The sequence below is a fragment of the Chelonoidis abingdonii genome, chromosome 4 (assembly GCF_003597395.2).
Source record: "Chelonoidis abingdonii isolate Lonesome George chromosome 4, CheloAbing_2.0, whole genome shotgun sequence".
Lineage (NCBI taxonomy): Eukaryota > Metazoa > Chordata > Testudines > Testudinidae > Chelonoidis > Chelonoidis abingdonii.
Window position 1 is genome coordinate 147,747,940 of NC_133772.1, and position 16,694 is coordinate 147,764,633.

The 16,694-nt window shown below is 39.1% G+C and overlaps 1 protein-coding gene across 1 annotated transcript in view; it reads right to left on the reverse strand.

The window, feature by feature from the left end:
* Nucleotides 1-1,596: 1,596 nt before the first annotated feature.
* The window catches only part of HIF1A (hypoxia inducible factor 1 subunit alpha), a 49,029-nt gene continuing 33,931 nt past the window's right edge, over nucleotides 1,597-16,694 (reverse strand). Inside the window, exons 5-15 of the mRNA XM_032789192.2 lie at nucleotides 15,703-15,815; nucleotides 14,282-14,484; nucleotides 12,512-12,618; nucleotides 12,187-12,334; nucleotides 10,823-11,034; nucleotides 10,339-10,619; nucleotides 9,387-9,509; nucleotides 8,683-9,080; nucleotides 7,683-7,791; nucleotides 3,187-3,313; nucleotides 1,597-3,022 (exon numbers count right to left, since the gene is read on the reverse strand). Of these exons, the coding sequence (XP_032645083.1) occupies nucleotides 2,871-3,022; nucleotides 3,187-3,313; nucleotides 7,683-7,791; nucleotides 8,683-9,080; nucleotides 9,387-9,509; nucleotides 10,339-10,619; nucleotides 10,823-11,034; nucleotides 12,187-12,334; nucleotides 12,512-12,618; nucleotides 14,282-14,484; nucleotides 15,703-15,815 (1,973 nt within the window). The 3' untranslated portion in view covers nucleotides 1,597-2,870. The remainder of the gene's footprint in view (nucleotides 3,023-3,186; nucleotides 3,314-7,682; nucleotides 7,792-8,682; nucleotides 9,081-9,386; nucleotides 9,510-10,338; nucleotides 10,620-10,822; nucleotides 11,035-12,186; nucleotides 12,335-12,511; nucleotides 12,619-14,281; nucleotides 14,485-15,702; nucleotides 15,816-16,694) is intronic.

The following is a 16,694-nucleotide window of genomic DNA, read 5'->3' on the forward strand; positions in this document are numbered from 1 at the left end:
ATTTTACCCTTCAAGTCCCATTGACTTTCAATGAGAAGTCCCGTTTTTCAAAGTTACGCAGTTATATGGGAGCCAAGGCCCTTAAGTCATGTAGGTGTTCTTGAAAAACGTACACTACTTGTATAATTGCTACAGAAAGTATGGATTCCAGGAAGAGGTTAAATTGTCTCAAGTATAAAAAGATTGCTTAGAGCAGAGGTGAGCAAACTACAGCCTGCAGGCCACATCCAGCCCGGACCGTCCTGCCCAGCCCCCGAGCTCCTGGCCCAGGAGGCTCACCCCCGGCCCATCCCCCGCTGTTCCTCCTCCTCCGCAGCCTCAGCTCACTCGGTCTGCCACCTGCACAATGCTCTGGGCGGCGGGGCTGTGAGTTCCCGGGACAGTGCTGTTGCAGAGCCCAGTCTGACCCAGTCTCTGTGCTGCGCGGTGGCAGCTGCGGGGCCCGGCTCCAGCTGGGTGGCATGGCTGTAGTGCCGCCAGCTACCAGTGCTCCAGGCAATGCAGTAAGGGAGCAGGGATTGTTGGATAGAAGGCAAGGGAGTTTGGGGTGGTGGTTGAGGGCGTGGATAAGGGGTTGAATGGGGCAGGGGTCCCGGGGGGGACAGTCAGTAAGTGGGGAGGGGGGAGTTGAATGGGGCAGCAGGAAGTAGTCAGGGGCAGGACGAAGGGCTGGTTGGATGGGGCAGGTGTCCTGGGGGGGCCCTCAGGAATGAGAGGAGGGGTTGGATGGGGCGGTGGAGGTCTGGAGGCGGTCAGGGAACAGGGGTGTGTGGATGCGGCAGGAGTCTGGGGGGCGGGCGGGGGGGAGCTAGGAGTTGGGGGCCGGGTCACAACCCCGTCCCCTAACCTGCCCTCCTTACAAATTTAGGAAACCCGAGGTGGCTCTCAGGCCAAAAAGTTTGCCCGCCCCAGCTTAGAGCATGGATTTTTAAAAAAGTTGCTGTGACATTGCCTTAAAGTTTAGACTGAAGCTACACTGTCATTCCACATGTATGTGACAGGCTGGTTCTAGTGACACCACATTCTAATGCAGCAAAATGAAAACCATTACCTTGACACCAAAACTAGAGCCGAGCATATGGTACAATCACATTCAGAGTATAGCAAGTTTCATATCTTTAAATCAAGTGCCAGGTGCATTTTCCATCTCATCTATATGCCAAGATTCCAAATTTAACTGATTTCTCTGACAAATTTGACATGCTTTGTCTTTGATAGTTACCTTGACAGCTGGTAGCTGGGCGAGTATGGAAAGATTTGCCATTGTTATCACAAAAACTATATTTTCCCTCCCACTTTCATTCCACATTTAATAACTGATTGTATGCTTGATAAAAAAAGAAAATTAAATTACTTAAAAATATATTGCCAATGACTGCACAAGTCTTTGTCCTGAAAATTTATTTAGTACTGAATAGGCTCAGATAAATGATTGACACGATAGGTTTTGGGGTCCAAATCAGGAAATTCCTTTTTAACTTCTTAGAGAGGATTTTACTGAAATCAGTGAACACTGGTTAGCAGTAACCACGTAAATATAAATGACAAAAATCAAGATGTCACTGTTCTTAATAGATGCGACACTTCCCAAGAGGGCCTGGTCCACATATAGTTTATTGATGTAATAAAACAATACAGTTAGTGTTAGATCCAACCACATAAAAAGAAAGAATGAGTGAATGCAAAATTTGTACAGTACATATAGGAAATAAGATGTTTGTGAGACAACTACTTATTTCAAAATAAAAAGGTTTCTAAAATATATTGAGTTATTGAAATCTACATGAATACATGGATGTTAAGAGCAATAAGGTGCATAAAACCAAAATAATCGAGCAACTCAACGATGTACTAGGCAACTTTGCTAACAATGCATGATGTCTTATGATCTGCTTGAAATATCACCTATACCACACAGGGGAAGCAAAACATTTAGATTTAATCTCAGATACACATTAGCATGAACTTCCACAACTACAGGGAGGGATTTTTTTGAGCTGGCGAAGTGACTACTTTAGGAACATCAAACCCTCTCTGTAAATTAAGAGAACGTATCCAAATAAAAAGCTGTTGTCGTCCTTTCCAGATAAAAACCCTTCCCTTTTACTTAATACTCATTTCAGTCATAAGCATAATACAGCATTTAGGAACACAGTTTCTATTACAACATGACTAAAACAATGACAGCCTCAAGAATTAAACATGATGATTTTACAGACAACAACAAAAAAACACAACCCTCAAAGATTCTTCTCCTTAAAAACTAGTTTTAAACTTCTCCTTAAAGACTATATTGCATGAGGAATTGCTGGTATTTTTTTTTTTTTTAAGAAAATATATTGTGCGATTGTGGCTACAATGCACTGCTGAAAAGCATTGTTGTTTCATATAAAAAATCGTTAAAAAAAATTTGTTTTAAAATAACTGACAAAACGTACGTATTTCCAACTACTTAGGAAGAGCAGGCGGGAAGGACTGACTGTTTTACTGTGTGACATTTTATTGGTAGGATTCTGTCAATGAAACTCTCAAGCCAAAAAAAAAATAAAAATAAAATAGAAATAAATATGTTTTTAAAATCAGGTGCATTTCAAAGCTGCTATTGCAAGGATGTTTTAAATGTAATGGACTTTAAGTGTATGTACCAAAGAATTATGAAAATGCACTATAATCTGAGTTGTTACATAAGGAATATATGAAAAAAATCTGTCAAAGTAAGTAAAGTAGAAAGGGGATCGAAACGGAACTAACTGAATTAGTGCAGTATTGTAGCCAGGCTTCTAAAATCAGATATAGAAAATATAAATAGACTGCTTTAGGTGGTGATTCTCCAGTGTCCAAAAAAAAACCTGAACAAGTATTGTGAAAACTCAGTTAACTTGATCCAGAGCTCTGAGCAATTCTTCACCCTGTAGCAGGTTTCTGCTGCCTTGTATGGGAGCATTTACTTCGCAATCGTAACTGGTAAGTTGGGGTAGTCCAGTCTCATCCATTGACTGCCCTAGGAGCTTACTTGCTATATCTAGAAAGGAAGAGGATAAAGATAAGGGCACATTACTTACTGTATTTTTACATTTCCCAAATTAGTATATAGGGGGAGGCAAGTCCCATTAGCCAATACAGCTTTACTAATACTTCATTTCCCCCCTCCCTCCCTCCCTCCCACACACACACACGAACACTAACCAGTTGATAATAAGATGATTGTCTTTTGTCCCACTCCATTCTGGCCATTAGATTTGCATCCTTTTACACGTTTCCAACACAGTGATGCATTCGCGCCACAATCTTCTAACTGCTGGAATAAAGATCCCTTAAAAAAACCCAAAAACAAAAATACCCCTTATTTCTGCAGATCACGTATGCCAAAATTTCAAGAGGAAAATCACTATTTCATGTCACTATAGTTACTAACATGCTGCTACTATTTAAAACTGAATTCATTCAGTACCTGAGAGAAAGTTTAAGAGCAAATTAGTGTAGACTGATGTTTACAAGTCACTTTTTTTTTTTTTTTTAAAGAAGCAAAAAGGTACACACAGAAAACCAAGGTTATCTCCTTCTTAAATAAAACCAAACAAACACCATCCTCAAAATTCTGCACTATACGTATACATACGCCCCAGCCACCTCTTACTACTTTTGCTGGTCACTGCTGTTGCCTGAGCAGGCCGCAGAGTTCACTGAAGTAAATGGAAATAAACATAGGAGAAGAGAGAAGAACTACTATGGCATTACTACTGTTCCCAATCCCCACGTGCACAAAAATGTACATGATTTTTATATCTAGTTATGTAAATTTTGCTCCCACACGCCAATTCTCTCGCCTCCCAGCTCAGCTGCCCCCTTTCTTTTGTTCTCATTGCCAGTGTGTAGGGCCCTACCAATCTCACGGCCATGAAAAACGTCACATATCATGAAATAAGCCCTTCCCTGTGACATCTGATCTGTCCCCGCCAGAGGCTCCTAGCTGGGAGTCCCGGCCGGGCTGGGGAGGGACAGGATTTCTTCCTCACTTGCAGGGCTGCTCTCAGAGGAGATCAGACCTACTTCCGGGTACCTTTTGGGTTGGGGCCCCCATGGTTACAACACCATGACATTTCAGATATAAACATCTGAAAAATGTGAATTTGACCAATTTTAACCCCTTCTTGCCATGAAATTGATCAAAATAGACCCTGAATTTGGTAGGGCCGTACAAATGTGGAATCCTGACTCGTCCAATCACAGCTGTGGCTCTAGAATCACTTGGGACAGCAGCAGACAAGAGATTCTGGGGTATAGGAGAGAGTAGAAGGCTGTGTGCGTCTTCCTAGGAAAGTTATTGCTTCCTGGAATAGGTAAGAAAACAGGTCTGCTAAACCAGAAAGCAAGACAAAGGAAAAGCCAACCATCTACAGGAATGCTTAGAAACTGGGCAACAGCTGGCAAGAGTCCTAATACTGGTGCCCGGATTTGGAAGTTCTGTCCTCTCTCTGGTAGATGGCTGTTGAACACAGAGGGGTGAAGACAGTGGAATGCTGTGAAAATCCTAGAGACTTAAATATTCAGGTATGTTGCTTTTCACTTTGAATCACTTCACTTTTTCGCTAAGAATTTTCTGCAGATGTGAAATCTATATAAACAAGGAAAACTGCCGTTTGTGTAAAAAGGTTCAAATGAATGACTCAGTAGTCAGAAGATTTAAATATTACATTTTCATAGGAAGGTTAACATAGCTAGTATATTTGTGTGCGCAACAGAGCAGTTCACATTACATTTCCCAACTTCTGATTCATTCGTTTTGCAATCTTATGACACCAATGTCTTTCTTTTGAACTAGAATACATCTACACAGCAAAAGAATCTCAGAGCCTAGTGTACCGGGGGGGTGGGGGTGGCGCGTGGCGCAGGAGCAGGAGCTACAGTGCTAAAATAGCTATGTAGATGTTGGGGTTCAGGGAAGGGCTTCAGAGTTCAATCTCCAGCCTGAGCTTGAATGTCTACACAGCTATTTTTAGAGCTGTAGTGCAAGCCCCCTGAGCCCAAGTCTGTTGATCCAAGCTATGAGGCTTGCTGTGTAGATGTATCCAAAATGTCCTTGTTAAAAAAACAAAACAAAACAAAAACAAAAAACACCAAATAATAGATGACAATATTCCAGTTTCTCTTCATACAAAGAGCTATGGAACGCCACAGTCACAGGAGCATAAAATTTTATCTGTAGTTCTATGAAACCAGGATCTATATTTACATAATCCTAAAATATGAGATCGTATAAACCTAAACTTAGTGGCAGTTTTCTTTTAAAAAAATGTGCAAAACAGATGTCAAATGCTTCCAGCTCCACTTGGGGCAGGTTGTACAAGCTGGTTTAGAACTAGTTCTCAGTAAAACCTAGACCCGGATGGTCAAATTTACTGACCCTCAATTGTCAGAAGTTGGAGAGTCATGTGCCTGCTGGGGTTTGGGGCTCCAGCCCTGTGGGGAGGGAGGTTTTCAGAGTTTAGCCCTGTGAGAGGCACCTGCTCAGGCTTTCGGCCCTGAAAAGCAGGGTGTGGCTCTCAGAGCTTTAGCCCCAAGGGAGGCACCTGCCCAGACTCAGGGCCTCAGCCCTGCTCCTACTGAAGCCCTGGCACACGTGCACCACAGGGTTGAAGGCCCGAAACCCCCCTCTCTGCTGGGCAGAAGCCAGAGGCGACGGGTGAGGGGGACACATGGAAATCTTTGATGCCCCCTCAGATTTTTGCCAGGGTTTTTTCAAATACATGGACAGAAAGATGTTGCCTTTAAGCAGAGAAAATCAGTAATCGAAATTTTAGCTAAAAGGAGAAATTAAGAAAATGATGAACGTGAGAAAAGGGGATGAGAGGCACTCTATAAATGGAAGCCTTAACAGAACCTTAATTTTAACAGCTGGCTTACACTGCAATACATGAAGCCAGCACAGATCATTTGCTATTTTATCAGTGGTGACATCTGTTGAAATGGCCTAAATGGGAAAAATATGGCAGCCATAGCAACAATATGCAAGACAAAGGCAGCAAGAATCATTAGAACATCGATGGAGAACAATGAATTCCTAAAAGGCTGTCAGGAAAAAACAAACAAACATGCATGCGAACGCAAAGAGTAAAGAGAATGAAAATACAATGTTACAATGTTTTATTTAAAAAAAATAAAAAAAGATTGAGACACTAAGGAGAATAAAAACAAGAGAGCCTTTAAATGACATAACAAAAAGCTGCAGGAGCTTTAAAGAAGAACTGGATGTACAACAAAGTTTTCTCCAGCCTTCTGGGAGACAAGAGGTCAGACAGTCAGTAGACAAAATGCAAGCAGTCAGTCCAAAGCCAGGAGATGATGTAGGGATAATTTCGCTATTTGGAAGAAAACAAACACTCTAGAGCATGCTAGCCTACATCTACAAAGCAGAACAGAAAACAAAACCAATAAACCCTGGCAGCAAGTCTTATAGCCCACATCAACTGACTCAGGCTTGCAGGGCTCGTGTGGTGGAGCTAAAAATGAAAGCGCAGGCATTTGGACTCAGGCTCTGAAACCCATACAGCCAGGGAGAGGACCTTGGAGCCCAGGTGCCAACCAGAGCCCAAATGTCTATACTGTTTTTTTTAGTCCTGCAATACAAGCCCAAGTCAGTTGACCTATGCTTTAAGACTTGCTGTCATGGGCTTTTTTTTTTTTTTTTTGCTATATAGACATATTCTAAGAGCACACTTACATTACAGAACACTGAAGAATCAGAAAAAGTCTCGAGACGCATACCATTGTAGAAAATTAACCTGTGTGAATTTTTTTTTTTTTAAATCGGATTTTATTTGACTAGTGACATAGGCAATAAGAGCTCTCTGAAGTTCTCAAAATACATCAAGGGCAGAGAAATGTATCTGTACGAATGTCAAATCCCAGGATTTCAGAATACTGACTGTGTAAAAAACCCCAAAACAAACCCCAAACCAAAATTCCCCAGATGGAATTTAGCTAAAATAATTTTATGAGAGATGATAAAGTTGTGGAACACCCTGGTAAGTGAAACAATACAAACTACATAGCTGTTTAAAAGGAATTTTTCAGGTGCTTTAAGGACAAGTGATGGGTTATTCACTAGTACAATCACTAACTACAGATAGACTGTGCCCTCAACCCTCTTTTTAGTCCATAATGTTCCCATTTTAACGTTCTGATTTTGTCTATTCAAGGCACATGTATAAAAACTATAAATCTATTTATATTTGTAGGCTTTATACATCCTTCAAATCTGTGCTGCTTCTGTTCCAGCTCTTTGCACTGTCTCTGACTTTGAGGGACATGGAGGTAAAGTTTGAAATAGCAATGACACACATTGTTAGCAGGTGAACATTGTTTTTAGTCTCGTTCTTACAATGCCTTATTTTCTACTTAAACAAATCCCCATCTGTTTCACAAATGAAAAGTTTATCTTATATCTAACAGACATTTGTCTGGATGCAGAGGGTAGTTTAAAACTATTTTGACAGTAGGAAAGAATTGAAATCAGCGTTTTGCTTCAGGAAGACATAGGATGTTATTAACTTAAATGATTACTTTGGTCACAGGATTTTACTATATGCCACTAGCTAAAGTCAAGATTCTGTATCAATGGTTAATTCTGGAAACAGTAAGATTACAACTAATTTTAAAAGGAAAATATCACCAAAACTTACAATTCCCACTGCCTGAAAAAGTGAGCCATCATATTCCATCTTTCGCTTTCTCTGAGAGTTATGCAAAGCTAGCATCTTTGGATTCAGTTCTTCATCCATTGCAGCAGACCTAAGAAAAATGGATTCAGTCTGTTAAAGTTCCTACTATCCTCAAGCCAGTCTTTAATAAACACTTTGTAAAATAAATATTTCACAGTGACAGTCAGTTATTTATGTGTCCTAATTTTCTATGTGAGTGATTCACTTTTTCAATGTATGATTAAAAAGAATTCTAGCTTTAAATCTTGCTAAGTCAACTACTTCTGATCTTAACATGAAAAACTGGCTGCCCTTTAAAAAGTTCCTCTCTACAGAAAAACAGAGAAAGCTTAAGTACGTGTCATTCTACTGCCCTTCTTTTGAGAGCGGGCATGGGGAGAGCAGTTAAAATATCCATTTTGCATGTCTGTGCACAGACAAAGCTACTTGGTTTTATCAAATGGATTTAAATTCTGATTTGGTGACACTATGTCATGATAAAAATCTGTTACGGATGCCCATAATCCATATTGCTGAAGTATGACTTATTTTAAGCATAACATATAAGCTTAAGGCATAACTACAGTCTCTGCATCACATCAGAAACTGGATAAGAAATTACTTATACATACCCTCTTTCAGATGGCCTACTGGACTGTTTTGTTTGAACAACTCAGGTATGAAGGGGAGCAGAACAAAAAAATGAAGAATGGTTCAATTGCTTGTTTTCTACACAAAGGCTTGATGTAAATACAAATGCAAAAAAGGTTCTGGAAAATCAACTCCAGTCTGCTGCTGAAGTGCACTAAACCTAAAATCTTCTTTTAAAACACAAATTAAGGTATATAGCTTGTTCAAAAAAAAGGGATCAAAGACAACAGCAGACAATAAAGATCTACTGTACAGCCTAGAGAACTATATTACAGGTCTAATTTCTTCAAGATTAATGGGTAACAGGATCTCAGCTTTGTTTTTAAAATACCTTTTACTCAAAGTGACTGTTAACAAATTGGGTGTTCCTGGATAAGATTTCTCCGTCTGGTCCAATGTTCCTTTTCCAGCCCTGATTGGAGATGCAGTTCGGCTTCGATTTCCACCATATGGTGATGGTGGGGCGCTGTTGGTTTCATTGATTATGAGGACAGGAGACTGAGAAACAATTAGAGTCTTAATGTCATCCATGCATTCTGTTTTCACTGGTGTTATTTCCTCAGCGACAGGAGACAGTGTGTGAGTTTGCTGAAATATGGTACTGGTGGCCACACTCTGAGAGCTGGCGCAACCACTGTCCAGTGAAGGCGGCTGATCAAAGGATCGTAACTGGAAGTCGTCATCCATTGGGATGTAAGGAGCTAACATCTCCAAGTCTAAATCAGTTTCCTGCAAGAACAAATGGGTAAATAAAGTTTTAGCGAATCTGTGCAATAACAAGAATGCCTTAATGATCTGTAAATAGTCTGCCACTTCCTCTCTCCCCAAACCTCTGGAATAGTGCTTTGTGAGCACCATTTTTTTTATATCTCAAAAACTATTGAGAAACCAGCTACCAACTCTTTTTTTTTTTTTCCCAGAAATACTGCTCCTGTATTTAACACATTAATTTTAACATTCGATAAAATAAGCATACAAATACTGTGCTCTAGGATAGGCTTAAGATGACACATAAGTTTAACTTAATGTACATACCTGAGTAGTGAATGGATTTTTCGCTTCTGTGTCTATTGCAAAGAGTTTTTCCACTAATTCCAGCTTAAATTCATTAGCCATATCATTATCCACGTCAAAGCAATAGTCATTGGGACTACAAGGCTGTCAAGACAATTCAATTCAGTTTTAAGTACAAATTTTCAATTGGTTTAACATTGTGTTATTTTGGGCTTAAATTGCAGCAAGGGAGGTTTAAATTGGACATTAGGAAAAACTTCCTGACTGTCAGGGTGGTTAAGCACTGGAATAAATTGCCTAGGGAGGTTGTAGAATCTCCATCACTGGAGATTTTTAAGAGCAGGTTAGACAAACACCTGTCAGGAATGGCCTAGATCATACTTAGTCTTGCCTTGAGTGCAGGGGACTGGACTAGTCGACCTCTTGAGGTCTCTTCCAGTCCTGTGATTCTATAGCTTCACTTTAAAAAAATACACAAAATGCAACCAAACTATAATTGCAAAAAATTAATGAAAATGGAATGGGATTGGATAGTATTTGCATTCGTCTAAATATGCCCAGAGTTTTCACTATCATCAGTTTTAACAGATTGCCACAGTTTGGGGACAGGTATAAATGTGTCAGTGATTTGCTGTAACTCACTCATTAATTGCAATAAGCATCTCTCTGAATCCTAAGTTCCTTAAAAGACATACTCAAAGCAGCTACACACTTCATATGCACTTTTAATCTCTAATTTTTAAAAAAAAAAACCTAAAAATATAGCTTTCAAACTGAAAGGTAAAGTAATCTTTTATTGACAGGTTGTAATGTTAAATTGTATTTACAGCATATGGCCACAATTTAGAAATACAATCAGAATAATATGCAAATACTCTAAAGATTCTGTTCACACACATTGTCTAGAGATATTTACTCAAAAGCCTACTTGACATTTATTTTGATGATTGTTTCTCCAAACTGTATGACTGACCTCAGGTGAGCTTTGGTTAGTGCTTGCATCAGAAGGGCTGGCTGGCTGTTCTTGCCTACGGCGACTGGAAAACGCAAGTTCCAGTGGCTCTGTGTTTGGCTCCAGTTTTGATACAACTTCTCTATTGAGTGCAGGGTCAGCATTGCTACGAAGTGGCTTTGTAATTTCAGAGGCAGGAAGTGGGGACATTGCCAAAGTTATATTCTTCAGTTTCTCACTGGATGAGGGGAGCATTACATCATTATACAAAGGAACTTCATCATATTGTTGCTCATCAGACTCTACAAAAATTAAAAAAAACCATCAACCTAAGTAAAAGCGCTGAGCATGTCTATGGACCTCATTAAATAACAGCAGCTGAAATATTTCTTTTTGTTAGGCAAGTGATATTGGCAAGTTATTTTCTAATGTTTATTTTAACATACATGAATATCATCAATCAATCAATCAATCAATAGGGTCTCGGACTTAAACACAAACCCACCATTGCTGCTGAAATCTAAAGAGATAATCGTGTCTCCAGGAGCTGGTGCGAGCAAAGTTAAAGCATCTGGTTCCTTTTTAAGTTTTTCAAAGAGGCTGTTAGTATCTTCTAGGTCAGCCTTGCTGAATATTTTCATATCAGGAGACTCCACTGGTTTCAGCACACACTCAGTTTGTGCAAGGGAAAGAAATAACTCCTTCTGTACAATTTCACTGTCAAAAACAAAAAGAAAGATTATTCTTTAAAGAGCAGCTAGCAGCTCATGGGAAGTTTAGAAACAATTCTATTTTATTTCTCTTTGCTCATGTTATATGCATTTTCATTAACACAGGAGTTTTTAAAATTCTGCTATTGCCCATTCATCCCTCAAATTCAATCTTCTCAGCAACCAATTGTGATAGTATAAAAGGATAACGTCATGTAAGTAATTAGGACAGTTGTGCTTTTTGAAAATGTCAGTAATAAACAGATTTAAAAAAAAAACAAACAGATGGAAATCTTTTAACAATTTTTTTTTTACAACACTTATATGCTGTCTTAATGGTTATTACAAATTCATTCACAATTTCGAAGAAGTTCAGAAGATTTCCAAAAACAGCCAGATGTGGTCAATATCAGCAATACAGTTATTTTACCAGTGAAAAGTTAAAAGTTTTGAGTAAACAAAAAGTCACACTGATGAAGAAATGGTAGAAAAGATTATATTTTAACTACTAATGCTTTGTGACAGAGTTAAAACACCACTGAAAAACTCCAGACAAAAAGGTATATTGAACTCTAGACAAAGGTCCAGATCTCCAATTTACATCTATCTAGCCCAGGGAAGGGCAAGCTATGGCCTGCGGGCCGGATTCAGCCTATGAGGGCTTTTAATCTGGCCTGCAGGGTTGCCAGCCCTGTGGCACAGCAGGGCTAAGGCAGGCTCCCCTGCCTGTCCTGGCCTCGCACTGCTCCCAGAAGCAGCCAGCACCATGTCCCTGCCTTAGCCCCACTGCCACCCTAGAGCTGCTCGAGGTAATGGCGTCAGGCCAGAGCCTACATCCCTATCCTGAGTCACCTCCCGTACTCTACACTCCAGCCCCTTGCTGCACCTCTCCTGCAAAGTCCATCCTCATTCTACACTCAGATTTCCCCATTGATATCATTGGGAGTTCTAGGTATACATTAAAAAGAGTAATTCTACTTCCCAGTTTATTGCTCCCTTAACCTATAACTGGCAATTTTCTAGACAATTGCAAAGCATTGTTTATAAAGGAGATAGCAAGTGCCAGCACCTGTCTAACTTGAGGTCAGATCCTTTGGGCTTTGGCTCAATCTATAATAAAGAAACCTGCAAAAAAAGTGTTTAACTACTCACAGCTTACCTTAAGACGTAATTTACGCACACTATGCACTGTGGTTGGGAGTTCTTAGTGCTGTATATAACAGTTGCTTGAGTTTCAACCCAGACATATCCACCATGTTTAGCAAGCATTCGGTACTGTCCTGTAGTCACTTGCCCTTTAGTGAACACTAAAGCAGAAAGGTCAACTTTAGAATAATGAAGTGGCTTTTTATAGCTAAAGTGAAAATATACATTAATCACTTCAGATCCACACTTGCTATTAAAAACTTTCAAGCAATTCCCTCCCTATCCCCACCCTGTCTTATCTAAATTACAGAGAGTTATAGGTCTGTCTTTCTACTTACTATCATGATGAGTTTTGGTCAGATGATCAGAGTCCAGAGCATGGTAGTATTCATAGATGGAGTGACCCAAGAGTTCTTCTGGCTCATATCCCATCAGCTCTGTAATTCTTTAAATTGAAACGAAAAAAGGTTAAGTGAAAGCAGAAAGAGAGACGTAAATATAAACATAAGAATGGCCCTACTGGGTCAGAGCAATGGTACATTTAAGCCCAGTATCCCATCTTCCAACAGCGGCCAGTACCAGTGCTTCAGAGAGAATGAAGAGAACAGGGTAATTATTGAGTGACCCATATAGTCGACCAGTCCCAGCTTATGGCTGTCAGAGGTGTAGGGTCACCAAGAGCATGGTTCTGCATCCCTGACCACGTGGCTAACGATCATTTATTTTTATGATTAGATGAATAAATTCAATGTACATGTTAATGGCTCTAAAGATGCAATCTCTTCCAAACCAGAAACTCCCAGATGAATACACTGCCAGCAACAGTGGTGCATTTAAAATGACAGTTTTCCTTTCAAGCAGGGTTAAACAGAGGAAACTTGTCTCTTCTTATGTTTGTCTATCTCAAAGATCTTAGTCCTATTCCACTAGTATTTCTAGGCAGTTTTACTACCAGCTGGAATGTTCATAACCCTCCACTTCTGGTTATTAAAATCTAATCTCAGGTCTTTATACATCAATTTTTTTCTTAGTAAATACAGGACAATGGTTTACAGGATGTAGTATGCAATTTGTGCCAATACTATATTCACCCACCTTGTGTCTCTAATACTATATTCAGAAGTTAAATCAAATATAGATAAGACATTATACCTGCTTCAGCACTATTTTATTCTGTAATTATTTTAATTCGGTAATTGTTTAAGAGGAATGAGAATCTGAAATTTCAGCAATCCTAACTTTTACAAGTGAAAGTCTTTTTGGATTTAAATCAAATCATATTCCCTTTAACCACCAGATGGCAGCGTTGTACACAGAACAAAAAAGAGCACTCAGTTTAACTGCCTTCGTCAAAAGAAACCGAGAAATAGAACACACAGAACTGGCACTGATCTCACTAAATTGGCTGAAGTGGTGCAATTTCTGCATGCAAATCAGTTCTGAGGAAACACTTGCACTAACATGCAATATTTGCTTGAATCAAACAGCAATCTGATGAAACGACAGTTTAAGTTAGAAGACGCAATCTACGACCACTTATTCTATCAATAAGAAGCAAATAGCATGCACTGCTATTGAGTTGAGTTTTAAATAAAACGTAAGGTTACTTATTCCATATTCTGAACTTGATAAGCTAAGTTTTCAATACGAGCCTGTTAGATAAATGCATTTTGCTCAGAAGTGGTCAACTATACATATGCAAGAAAGGTTTATAAAAAGAACTATAAAACACTGAAATTAGCAGCATCCCAGAGGTAGCTGCACTTCACTGATAGGTAAAAGGGTATCTAGTTTTTAAAGTGCCTTTGGATCCTTCTGGATGAAAGGTGCTACTTCACCAATTCAAATTGTTCCATAAGTGATGACTCCATACAGGAATTGTTTCCATAATGTGGTAAACTTTTCAGGTTTAAAAAAAAAAAAAAAAACTTTGCTTTTTACATAAAATATATTGACCAATTAAAAAAAATGACAAGCTAGTAAAACCTGAAGTATCACATATTAACTCAGTTTTATAGATGAGTAAAAATTAAGAAATAAAACTACCCACAAATATAAAAACTACAATAATGCATTGAATGTTTGTCAGTGCTTATATTTGGCTTTACCTTTCATCACAATACGAAAATTTCATATCCAGGCTGTGGCGACTAAGGAATGTCTTGCTGTCCAAAGGGACTTCAATGTTTGATGGATGAGGGATAGGTACACAAATCAACACCAAGCATGTCATGGGAGGCTTTTTATATCCACAGAGAGTCTGATTATTGCAGGTATCATACACACGAACATGCCCTGTACAATGAAGTACCTACAGAATAAAAAAAATAATTTAAAAACCAAGTTCCGTATTGGAAAAGGAGATATGAAATTATAACCGTTGTAATGTCAAAGTGGGCAGTGGCCTTCCTCTCTCCCTAGGTGAACTATTGGTGTCAATAATCAAAATGCAACAACAGCATTCAAGCAATATATGACATCTGCTACAGTTACGTAAAAAAAAAAATTCCTCCACACTTACACTATGCACATTAAAAATGTTAAGTTGGCTACCAACCTTTTTCCCTTTTTGGTGCTCACTGAATTTATACTAAAGTTAATTGATTCATCTTTGAAAATTGCCTCTACAACCAACAGATGAGTGCAATCACTCATCAGTGGCATTGTGCATTAGCAGATGGCGTTTGATTGCTTATGTTTCAAACTGAAACACAGACAGAAGAAATATCTTATATTTCTGTCTGAAACAGAGATAGAAGACAAAGCTGTATTTTGCATTTTTTGTGGGGATGAAGGTGCGAGGAGAGAGTTCCATCATACTCCAAATATTCCTAAAATACAAAAGCCTGGCAATCACTTTCTGCCTCCTTAGGAGTCTGAAGTCAAAATTGTTTGTATAACTGGGGATTTGATCATGAATATGTGACAAATGAAAGCCATGGAAAAACCTTTCTGAACGGAGTGCAGTCACTGGATATACAGAAGTGACCATATTTTATCTGGAAAGAAGATGGATCCATTTTAAGAGACTCAGATTAGCTATATTTTATTCCAGTTATGGTATGGGGAAGAACCAGCAAAAGAGGAATAATAATGCTAGGCTCCTTCACAAAGTTACCTTGACTGTGGTAACCACTTTAAAGTCAATCAGAATCAGTCATCATGATGTAATCCTAGTTAATTTTATGCAAGAGCAAGAAGCGTCACACAAATATTTTAATTATTAGTGACTCCTGACTGAAGTTGAAAGGTCAGTATTAAAAAGGTTCTCTTATTTTGAAAATGAATTTTCAGTTACATCCTAGATGTGTTCTAAGTTGCAGTGCAGCATATATTAAGAGTTTACAGTCACAAGAGTGCACTGTAGGTTTTACCAAATCAGCAAGAAATTGGAGAATGCCAAATTGCACTGCTGCAAGCTAATTATTTTATACTTTTTTTCAGATCTCATCAGGTGCTAGTATTCGCATTTGGAACAAACAAGGGTTCTAGTCATATCAATATTCATGTGTACCCCTTGGTTGGTTACCTTCCAGGTTGCAGACTTTATATTCACTGTCCTTCCCCTGCTGGTCAGTGTACACTTCATTCTGAGGAAAAAGCTACGCTCTGTATTCAGTTCTTTGCCCTTTTTCGTAGGACCTAATAAAAAATATTAAGTGAAATGTGAGTGTTTCATCACCTTCACAAGCTTCAAGTAAGTGCAGCAAAACTAGCTGACTAGAATAAAGGACACCCCAAAGAGGAGATGAAATGGTTATTTTTATGTGAATGACGCATGCTGGGAGTCCTGACATTTTGGATATGAGGAGTTTTCAGGTAAGTTTTTACTCTGAGATGGGCAAAAGAAATTGCAATGCTGGTCTTGCAAAAACAGCAAGGATAGGTTCAAGGTCCCATTTATAGTATCCCTCTGATTTCAAGGTGGGGGCAGATGGAGAGGGGGAGAGAGAGACACACACTGAGAATTAGTGTATTGTTTTCCCCCCATCTCTATTTTAAAAACACACAGGAAATTAGTCTGAACCCTCTTCACACCCAATAACTCATGGGGGTGAGAGGGCGAAAGAGGGCTAGATATATTGTATCAATTTTGGCCTATCTTTAGGTTTTCTGTATTTAAAAAAAGATTAAATTCAGGATTAATAATCTGCATGATTTACTAAGAGTAACATGCTACTGCTCACAACTCCTTAATAATAGGTACCTTGCTCTGTTGTAACCCTGAGCAGCCTTTATTAATAAACATTTCTATAATATCTGGAATGCGACAAGGGATTTTATAGACTCATAGATCAGAAGGGACCAATATGATCATCTAGTCTGACCTCCTGCACAAAGCAGGCCACAGAACCCTACCCATCCACTTCTATACAACCCCTAACCTATGTCCGCGTTATTGAAGTCCTCAAATTGTGGTTTGAAGACCTCAAGCTGCAGAGATTCCACCAGCAAGTGGGGAACCATGGCCCCTTGCTTCAAAGAGTTTATAGTGTAAAGCAGAGAAACACAGAACATGAA